Raw genomic sequence first — 11,179 nt, 5'->3', positions numbered from 1 at the left:
GCATGAACTGCTGTGCTCTTCCAGCACCAATAATCCAGAATCTGGTTTCCAGCATCTGCAGTCACTGTTTTTACCTCGGCATAGGTTTAGGGTGAGGGGGAAAAGATATAAAAGAGACCTAAGGGACAACTTTTTCACACAGAGGGTGGTACGTGTATGGAATGAACTGCCAGAGGAAGTGGTGGAGGCTGGTACAATTGCAACATTTAAAAGGCATTTGGATGGGTATATGAGCCAGGTGCTGGCAGGTGGAACGAGATTGGGTTGGGATATCTGGTCGGCATGGATGGGTTAGACCGAAGGGTCTGTTACCATGCTGTACATCTCTATGACTCTATATGGGATTTCATTTTCAAAATAGAGATCTGGGGCTCTTACAGGAAGAGCAAGTGGCAGTGTAGTGATAATGTCACTGAGCTAGTAACCCACACCCTCTGGCTAATGTTCTTGGGACATGAATTCAAATCCTACCATACATATAGTTGAAATTTGAGTCAAACAATATCTGGAATTAAAAGCTAATCTAATGAGGTTTCTTGTCGATTGCTGTTTGAAAAGCTGTCTGGTTCCCTAATTCCCTTCAAGGAAGGAAATCTGCCATCCTCAGCTGGTCTGGCTTACATATGACCCGTAGCAATGGGGATGCCCTCTGAAATGGTGGAAAGCCACTCAGTACAGGGGAAATGGATGATGGGTAACAAATACAAACATCTCCGTTCCAAAGAGGAATATTTAAAGGAGACCAGTGATACAAACAGAGAGGGAGAGAGAAAGGCAATATAAATGCTTTCTGCCCATTTGACAAAGATGACAGCCCTGACACAGTGTTGGTCCCTAATCTGGAAAATATGCCACAAAAAGGAAGTTGCTCACTGTTGCTCAGTACAATTTAGCTTCAGCCTTGTGTGAGAGACTCCATTTCTTCAGACAGGTCAAAACGGAGAAAATGGGGAACGTTAATCTTCAAACTTAATGTATTGATTGGCAGACATGGAGCATTATAAGAGCCTTTTGTGTATTCCAGCCTTACTGTGCTGCTTTGAAATGCATTAAAATTATTTCCTCAAACAGATTGCTGTGAAAAAAAAAAGAGATTGCCTGGCTTTCCCTCAGTGACCAGGCGGTGAGTCTGTGACACAAGTGGCATTTATCATTGTAACTGCCACTGTCAAAGAGTTTTTATTGACCATTTGTTTCTGTCAGGCACAATGTCAGAGCAGTGTTGCTCAGAGATGAATGGCAGATCAAAGATCACGTTGCCAGGGCCACAGGATTTAATGGGAATAATCATAGTTTTAGTTTACATTTTATTTTTTGCCTCACATGGCAGCATTGTTTGTGTTTTCACCTTCTGAGCCTGTCCATTTATTTTACTTTGATGTTTTATTCAAGTCTTGGTTTGATGAGGATACCTCAAAGTCACCTTTATTTTCCCTTACTCTCAGGCTTTCTTTGAAGGGTGAGACACTATTAATGTCTCCACCTTTCTGCCTCCATCAGTGCTTATGTCCCTGTGGCTCTGACTTCATCAATTTTCCCCACTTTCACAGTGGCTTGCTCTTAGCATTTTCTCAGATCCTAAGTCTAGCTTCTCATCCTACTGTTAAGGCTATCCGATGATGTCATCAGGGTAAAACCCTCACCCATCTGACTCTCACAATTCCTGGGATCATTGGTTCTGAACACTGTCTGGGGCTGTACTGAGGGAGTGCTGCAATGGAAGGTGTGTCACCTTTTCTGATGAGATGTTAAACTGAAGCCAGACTGCTGATTCAGATGAATGTAAATGTCAACAAAGCATTATTTGGAAGAAGGATGGCTGAGTTATTCTGGCCACTATCTATCCCCAAATTTGCATCACACCTTCTCGATTGCCTGATTATTATCAGATTCTTGTAAGATCTTACTGCGTGCCAACTCGCTTCTGCATTTCCTCCATTACAACAGCAACAATGCTCAAAACTCTCTCATTGTCTGTAAAGCACTTGGGCATGCCTGATGGTAGTTGGGAGTTGCTATATAAATGCAGGGATTTTTCTCATTATCTTTTATATCACAAACTTAACACACATTGTACTTCTCACCATAAATTGGTCAGGCAGTGGAGTTGGAGCTTTTCCCAATAATGGGAAGACCAAGGCCAATGGAATATAATGTCCAATTCTGAGCTAGGCTTCCAATTAGTTAGGAAGCATTTCTTCACACAGAAGCTACTGGAAATCTGAAACTCCCACACCCAAACAGGGTCTGGGCTGGGTCTCAGTAGAATATTTCGAAAATGAGAATGATAGGCTTTTGTTCACAATTTCAGGGAGTTCTGAAACTAACATTCCGATTTGCCATGAACTGATGAATGGGAAATTGTGCACCAGGGCCTGAATGACCTACTCCTTTTCCCACCTAGGAACCCACATCCAGGCATTCACATCCTCCAGCCGGAGCTGCATTCCACCACACTGTGTACACCTTCCTCTTCCATTGTAACTTGAACTAATGCCCTCTGAAGTACAATTCACAACTATACCAGAGGAAAGGATAACAGCACTTTGATACTGTACACTGATCTTCTTTTCATTGCTTTTCTTGTGAATTGCCCTGATGAGTGCAAGACAAAAACATTTTACAAACTGTGTACTTCAGTTCTGTGCTACCAATCCACTGTTTGTTTAAATCCACTGATGTGCTAATCCTCGTTTGAAATGTAACAGTTTCCAGTATTAATCAGAAAGTTGCACAAGACATATTTTCACATTCAGTGCGGAAAAGGGAATATCTGAGATCTTGCTAGAATTAGTTTAGGCACTGCAGTGGAAAACAGTGGGAAGCAATATTTTTAAAACAACAAAATAGATTTCTGCCAACAGGTGATGGTTTGAAAAGAGCACTCATTCTCCTCCACCAAAGTGATCTTCAAAAGAGATTGAGGGGACCATGATTTTCTGGTCACTTGCCGTTTTAGTACAACGTTCTATCAAGCTCACATTTCTGTTACAGGACCTGCTGCACTGCTCCACTGAAGCCCAATATAAGCTGGAGCACCTCATTTTCTATTTTGGTACTTACAGCCATCTGGACTCAACAATGACTTCAACAACTCAAGACTGCAAACACTGTCTTCCATTTTTATATAATTTCAATCCCTTCCCCAACTCACTTCACCCTGTGTCACTATCTCGTTCTCCATATTTTTTGCTTCTGTCAAAGTTCAATTTATTTTTGACTCAAGCCTAATCTGGATCTATGCCATGTCTCTTCTGCAACCATACTGATCTCAGCCTGGTATTGGAGCATCTATAGAACCTTTTGATCAAGAAACAAACTCTAATTAACTTCCAGGCTCTGGCCTCACAAGCAAACCACAGCCTGTTTGTTCTTTTTTTTAACACAAGCTGCTGCCCACACTCTAACGGTCATATTTAGTTCACAGTTCTCAGTTCACAGCTTCGAACCAAAACTGATAACAGAATAAAATAAAAATAATGAAACATCAGCAAGGGTTCCAACAAAATGGAGACAATGACTAATTTAAATGGGAAATTGGATGAGCATTTGAGGGAACGAAACTTGGAGGTTACATGGTGGGGGAATTGCACTTATTTGATTGCTCTATATAAAGCCAAGCTAGACTTGCTGGGTTAAACAGTCGCACTTTGTATCTTAAAATCTCTCTCGATGATACATGTCAGATTGGGAGAACTGGAGCAGGAGCTCTATTCAATGTTTGAGCCACAGGGCAAGGCTGAATAGACTGGAGCTTTATTCCCTGGAGTGTCAGAGGCTGACGGTTCACCTGACAGAGGTTTATAAAATAATGAGGGGTATGGATAGGGTGAATAGCCAATGGTAGGGGAGTCCAAAACTAGAGGTGAGAGGGGAAAGATTTAAAAAGGACTGGAAGAACAACTTTTTCATGTAGAAGCAAGTGCACGTATGGAACGAACTGCCAAGTGGTGGAGCCTGGTACAATTATAATGTTGAAGACGCACATTGAAAGCAAAGGTTTGGAGGGGAATGGGCCAAATGCTGGCAAATCGGACTCGATTAATTTAGAATATCTGGTTGGAATGAATGAGTTGGACTGAAGGATCTGTTTCCGTGCTGTACAACTCTATGACTCTAAATTGGCACAGCTGCCAGGATTGAATCAACAGTCATTATTGTCATCTTTATCATCTTTATGATATATTTAATCTGCAATGTTTGCCATTTCATGTGCTTCATTTTACTGCTTGTTTACGAAGGTGTGCATGACAAAAATTTGGTTAGATGTTGAAAAGCTGTGTTTAATGCCATGAGACAAGTTGGTCTGGCTGAAGTTTGCCCTTGTGATGCCTCTTTGTAAAGTGTAAAGATGAACATGTTGTGTCTGGGCAATAGATCAGTTTTCCACTTGTATGAACAGCTGTTGGATTATTGGAGAAAAGGAAGGGGGCTGCAGAACAGAAGACAGCAGTCTGTCACCTTTCCTTCCCCAAAGTGATCATCTCATCAAATATTTGCTCCAAACTAATCCCAGTCTCTTTGCCTTTCCACCAGAATCCCATACTTCTGGCATTTTTGCGTGGAGAGAAGGTCAGAAATTGGTCAGAATGTTGCTTGGTCCACCTCAAAAATGTCCAAATGTTCTGACCAAGGCTCTTGATCATGAGGACAGGAATGACTTTGACACATCAGGTAATTTTGCAAACTCTTTTGCAAAAGTGAAAAAAGAAATCCTGTCTGCTCCTGTTACTTTGTGCTTTTCGCTGGTGAAAAAATGGTGAATATCGCCCATTAGATTTCACCTAATTTCAAAAGCATTCCAAAAACATTGTAACAAAATAGTGTGGGTGCTGGAGGTAAGCAAGAAAACCAGGAAATGTCAGTCTTCTCTGTTCTAAATGATTAACTTTGCATTGAAGCTAAAATGTAGATGAACTTAATGATTTAAGACAATGTACCAGCTAATTGGAAAATATTCAGCAGGAGCAGTTGGAATTGAATAGAATATCCTTTATTGTCATTGCATTCTATCAGATGAAAGGTCACCAGCCTGAAATGTTAACTCTCCATTGATAAGTTATTGAGTATTTGCAACATTTTATATTTTAATTTCTGAATCCCAGCATCTGCTGTTGTTTGCTATTGTTGAAAGTACTGAGATTTTTTGGAGGTGCTTTGGGAGAGGGAGTGTGATCCAATTCTGCTGAGAGTTGGGTTTGAGGAGCCTGTTTGGAAAGGTGTAACAAATAATCTGTTAGTTTGCAAAGGAATTGACCTAAAATCAACAATTTGTAATTAAATACTTGGATTTATTTTGGTAATAAATCACGAAGACCCGAACACATCACCTGCATCACTGTCTAATTTGTGAATATTCTCTCACTTTAGGTCAATCTGTTATGTCAGTATAATTTCCACCAACCTGTAATTACTCTTTCTGTTTAATAAACAGCTGACCAGCAAGCAAGAGACCCAGAGGAACATAATCCAACCATTTCACATGAAAGGAGTCCCAGAAGAAGACTTTGTATTACAAAACAGGGTGATCATAGCTATACGTCTGTTAAAACTGGTCTGTCAGACTCTGATCAGCCTATTTCAGATGTCTTGCCATGGACCAGAACCTTAGATGATTTGGAATCTGAAAAAGATATTGGAAAGAATCAAAGCTCTACTTTGAAAATGGGAAGTGGCAGTCCGACCCTTGAAAGAGAACATGGTGAATGTAGTCACAGGCATCCTACGGGACATGGCTACCACTTCTGTCATAAAGACAAATCAAGTAGAGCAAATCTTGGTCACACCAGCCCTGTGAGATGTTGCAACCCAAGATTGGGATCGTGTCCTAGCAGCAAGAGAAGTTTATCACCTCTGAAAAACAGGCTGTCTCCGAACCATCCTGGAACCGGAAACCAGGAGGGGGGAGAAGTGGGGCCTGAAGAGCTTCTGCGATCTCCACAGACCCGCAATTACAATGCAGACGAGGTCCGTGAGTATATGAATAGGCAGCTGGTCGAGCGCAAGAAGAAAGAGAGGGAAGAGAAGCACTCGGTGAAGCATGCTATGGAGATGAGGAAGAAAAGACTGCAGGAAGTCTACAGGAAGCAAAAAGAGGCTCTCTCAAAGAAAATGAGAGGGAAACCGAGGAGCAGCTCATTGGCTGCAGGACAAACGTCGACAAGACAAGTCAGTTCCAGGCTCAAAAGAAAACTTCATGATTTTACAATTATAAAGTATAATTTGGACCTTTTCCTATTTGATGCAAGGTGCTGCAGAAAACTGTTAACACCTGGAAGAGTGATGGTGATACTGTTGGATTGCTGTAAATGTCCAACTGGTTCACTAAAGTCCTTTTGGGAAAGGGGACCTGCCCTCTTTACCTGATCTGGCCTTTGACTGATTTAATTCCCATACTGCGCCAAATGGTCCTCTGCAGAAGCCTAGTTAGCATTCCCATTGTATCAAAACACCTTCTCAGGGTAAGAAAAAAATGGGCCTGGCCAGTGGCACCCATATCCTGAGAATGAGTAATAAAAGAGGAAAACAGGAACTTTGTGATTGGAGATTGATTGTATTGCTTATGACTTGGTTCATGAGGAGAGAATATCAAGTTTCGTGCATTTGGCACCACACCACTCAGTATATTCTTTTTGCAGTTGTATCCTCTCTCTTTGTGCCTCCACTCTGTACCACCTCCAATCCAACTGTACCAAGATCACTCAATGTTTGCTAATATCCTGGTTTTATTCATATTTTTCTTTCCTGCATTGCTTGTTTTTTTTTCTTTTGATAAATGCTCTGAATTAATGTGATTTAATGCTTTCAATTATGTTCCTTTCTTGGAGGTTGTTTATCGTACAAAACCAATGGAGAGTTGCCAAATAATTTAGTGGAGTCTATGTATAGCCAGGATAGTGCACAAAGGGCTGCCATCTGTATTGTAACTATTTGAACCATTGACTTGGAAGTGCCTTAGTATATCCTTATCAAGGGCAACTATTTAAGGTAAAAGAAACTCCCACTAGGTTTCATCAATAAACAAGAAAAAAAACTTTTTATGAGAAATAACCTTTGACAAGTGCAAAGTGGATTATTAACTACAGCTACGCAACCTTAAACTACATCCCCTTTAAATCAACACAAGCACACATTCGTTCCTAAATAGAACAGGAAAGACAGAGAGTTCTTGAGAAATATCATGGGTGGAAAGCATAGGCAATAAGGAACAAATTCTATGGATCAGAAATCTAAACCACAAAGGTGAAATGAGCCGATGTTCTCACAAATCTTTTGTATTTTTGGTGGTAATGTTAACGTAGTCGTTGACCCCACAGTTATAGAGGATCTTTAGCTTGGTAGCCAGTCAGTTGGACCTTGGTCTTTGCTTGAGTTCCTCTTTCCAGAGAATTTGAGAGTTGCTTTCTCCCACTCATAGTTTTTCTGGAGGACTGACTTCAATTGCTGCCTTCCTATGTCAAACTACAGACTAAAGGTAAAGAGGCTGTTGTTAAATCCAGCTGCTCCACACTGTTTTACTTTTGACTTTTGAGTTGCAGTAACAAAAATGTATTCCCCATACCACAGCAGAATCCAAACTTACATTTTATCAAGATAGATGGAGGGAGAGGTGGTGTTGCGGCAATGGGCAGGCTGCAGTAGACTTGGATATGCTGATGATTGGGTAAAGAAGAGGCAGGTGGAATGCAAGGTGTGAGGTTATACATTTTAGTCAGCCGAATAGAGGCGAAGGCTATCATATAAACTGGGAATGGCTTCAGAAATCTGAAGAACACAGGGACTTGAGAGTCCTAGTTCAGGATTTTGTTAAGGTTAACATGCAGGTTCAGTTGGTGGTTAGGAAGGCAAATGCAATGTTGGCATGCATTTCAAGGGATCTACAATTCAAGAGCAGTGATGCACTGCAGAGGCTGTATAAAGCTCTTGTTGGACTGCATTTGGAATATTGTGAGCAGTTTTGGGCCCTGTATCTAACGAAGGTTGTGCTAGTGTTGGAGGATGTGCAGACGAGGTTCACTAGAATGATCCCGGGGATGAAGGTCTTGTCATATGACGAGCGGTTGATGACTTTGCGTCTGTACTTGATGGAGGTTAGAAGGATTAGGGAGGATTTCATTGAAAATTACATAATACTGAGAGGCCTGCATAGAGTGGACATGAAAAAGGTCTTCCCATTAGTAGAAGAGACTTGGACCTGAGGAGACAGCCTCAGAGTGAAGGGATGACCGTCCTGAACTGAGATGAAGAAGAATTTCTTCAGCCAGAGGGTGGTGACTCTGTGGAACCCATTGTCACAGAGGCCTGTGGAGGCCAAGCCATTGAGTGTACTTAAAACAGAGATAGATGGGTTCTTGATTAATAAGGGGATCAAAGCTTATGGGGAGAAGGCAGGAGAATGGGGTTGTGCAATAGAGGCCTTTATTTACTACTGCACAGTACACTGGCTGTGGCCAGCCAGCTCAGAGTCAGTCCTCAATTGAGGAGATTATTCTCTCCTGGTTATATTGTTTTTCATTTGGGGAAAGTAAAGAAATCTCTCTTCCTCAGCAGAAACCAACAGCAGCAGATACACTAGCTGTGTGGTCAGCCAGCTTGGAGTCAGTCCACAGCTAAGGAAACTCTAAATCTCCTGGTTATATTTTTTTCAATACCAGTTCACAAACTGGCTATATAATTCAGCCAGTTCAGGAATCTCCTGGTTATATTTTTTTTGTTTTCTCCTGTTTATTTTTCATTCTTCCTATTTTTTCCCCACACTACCACCTAACTGTGGTAGTGCTTATATTTTCCCCAGCACCCATGTTGTGTATGTGCAGGGGTGGGACACAGTGAAAGACATAAATCTTTATTCAACTTCCAGCACCAGGAAGAAATGAAACACCCGAGTGGCCAGTGACAAGCAGTGCCCTTCTCATCAAAGGGCAATGCTGTGTGATCAAACGGGGGAGGGGGAGGGTTAAATCAAAATAGAGGTGGGGGTGGGAATATAAAGCACTCCACTCCCTGCAGTGCCCACCTCTCCCTTTTCTCCTGGTTACATCTGTCAGCCAAGGCTTTCCTGATTGGCCCAGGTTAACAACCCCAATCAACAACCTCATAGTCAATAAGATCCACCTGGTCCCAATCACTACAGGTTGAGAAGCATATCAGCCATGATCAAATCACGAAGCAGACCCAGTGGGCCAAATGGCCTCATTCTGCTCCAACATCTTGTGGTTCTGTGGTCAGTTTCTCATTTTATATTCCATAATGAAATTGGTCTTTCCAGTGTGTTGTAGGAAAGCCAAGTTATCTAATTCCTTGAAACATGGGTCCTACCATTTTGTTCCTATTTCTTCTAGTTACAATGATGACTTTTAATTAAGTGCTGCAAGATGGAAATTGATGAGTTTTTTTTTTGTAAGGCTATCAGCCAAATTGGACATTAGATCTGATCTAATTGGTTAGCAGAACAAGACTTAATTGGCTAAATAGCCAATCCCTACTTGTTGTTATATTTGTCTCCAACTAGTGCGATATATAATTACAACAACAACTTGCACTTACATTACACCTTTCAGGTAAAAATTAAGTGCCAAATTACTTTGCTGGAAAGTTATAAGGCAAAAACCTGACCTTGAGTCTCATAAACATTATAGTAAGGCAGGTGACAAAAGGTCTTGTTCAAAGGGGCAAGTGTTGGTGGGATTTTTGGGAAGGAATTGCAGAGCTGCTAGCTGAACGCACAGCCCTCAGTGATGCAATGATTAAAATCAAGAATGCTAAATATAGCTTTCATTAAAATGTTAGCCATGACAGGCAACTCACACACTCGAGACTTTGTACCCTGGCTGAGAGGGCTGAATTATAAAGAATGTTTGTATTTCCTATCTGTCCTGATGCTGAAATTCATAAAATGAAGCAAATTTATTATTGATCTTCTCACTTCTTCCTCCTAGGAAATGAGAGTGGGTGCAGCACATGCGATTAAAGATCAGGCAGCGGCACAAGCCAACACAGATCCTGAAGACTTCCAGGAAAGGTACTGATTATCAAAATCAAGTTGCAATTCGAGAGACAGTTGTGTAGATTGAGCCAGTACTCGTTGAAGAATGAGAGGGAACCTTATTGAAACATGGAAGATTCTTAGGGAACTTGACAGGATTGGTGCGGAATAGTTGTTTCCGCCTTGTGGGAGAGTCTAGTACCCCCAAAGGACATGATCTCAGAATAAGGAGTTGCACACTGATGACAGAAATGAGGAGGAACTCTTCTGTCCAAGGGTAGTGAACCTGTGAAATTCTTTACTGCGGAGGTTGGGTCACTAAGCATTTTCAAGATTGCAGAGACTAGGGAGATCCATGTTTTCAAGACTGAAATAGACAAGTTTTTAATCAGCAAAGGAGTCAGGGATTATCAGGAAAAGGCAGCAAAGAGGATCTGAGCATTGTCTGAACAGCCATGACCTCATTGAATGGTGGAGCAGGCTCGATGGCACATGATCTGTGCCCAATTTATTAACCTTGATCATGAAAGTGCAGTATTCTGAAATGGTCACTTGCAATCCTGATTGAAGAAACTGATCATTCAGTTTCCTGCTGCTCGTTCCCTCAATAATCTCAGTTGCCATTGTTTTAATTCATTGTGGAATTTGGGTGTCTCTGGCTCGGACAGTGTTTGTTGGCCAGTCCTAATAGTGGAGAGCTGCCTTGTTGTGGCACTGCAGTTCACGTGGTTCAGTGGCACCTTATATTGTATGGAGGCATGTTAAGTATTTGATCCAGCATCAGCAATGGAGCAGCAATATCATTGCCAGTCAGGATGGTACATGTTCTTAGAGAGGAGGTTGCGGATGGTAATGCTCCCATACATCTGCTACTCTTTGCCTCTTGAGTGGTGGAGGTCTGGGGTTTGGAAGGTGCTGTCAAAGTAGCCTTTCTGAGTCACAACAGTGCGTCTTGTTTGTGGTATGCATTGCCCACCTGTACGCTCATTAATGGAGGGAGAGTATATTTGAAATAATAGACAGGATGGTGTCAAGCTTCTTGAGTGCTGCTGGAGCTGCACCCATCCAGGCAATTGGGAAGTATTCCATCACAATCCTGACCCATGCCTTGTAGATAGAGGACAGGCTGGTGTCTGGATATAGGTTGGGAGCATCACACTCATCCTGTGCATTGCCAGCATCCATGTGGCAGCT

The 11,179-nt window shown here is 41.8% G+C and overlaps 1 protein-coding gene across 8 annotated transcripts in view; it reads left to right on the top strand.

Annotated features, from left to right (window-relative positions):
* The window catches only part of LOC122564952 (centrosome-associated protein 350-like), a 155,839-nt gene that overhangs the window by 53,948 nt on the left and 90,712 nt on the right, over positions 1-11,179 (top strand). For 7 of the 8 annotated variants that reach the window (XM_043720497.1, XM_043720496.1, XM_043720494.1 and 4 more), the window contains 3 exons: positions 4,537-4,674; positions 5,435-6,168; positions 9,939-10,021. In XM_043720497.1, coding sequence (XP_043576432.1) covers positions 4,537-4,674; positions 5,435-6,168; positions 9,939-10,021 — 955 coding nt within the window. The remainder of the gene's footprint in view (positions 1-4,536; positions 4,675-5,434; positions 6,169-9,938; positions 10,022-11,179) is intronic. The other variant, XM_043720498.1, reaches the window with a different exon arrangement.

The sequence above is a fragment of the Chiloscyllium plagiosum genome, chromosome 30, assembly GCF_004010195.1.
Source record: "Chiloscyllium plagiosum isolate BGI_BamShark_2017 chromosome 30, ASM401019v2, whole genome shotgun sequence".
Taxonomy (NCBI): domain Eukaryota; kingdom Metazoa; phylum Chordata; class Chondrichthyes; order Orectolobiformes; family Hemiscylliidae; genus Chiloscyllium; species Chiloscyllium plagiosum.
This window is presented reverse-complemented; position numbering and strand designations above follow the sequence as displayed.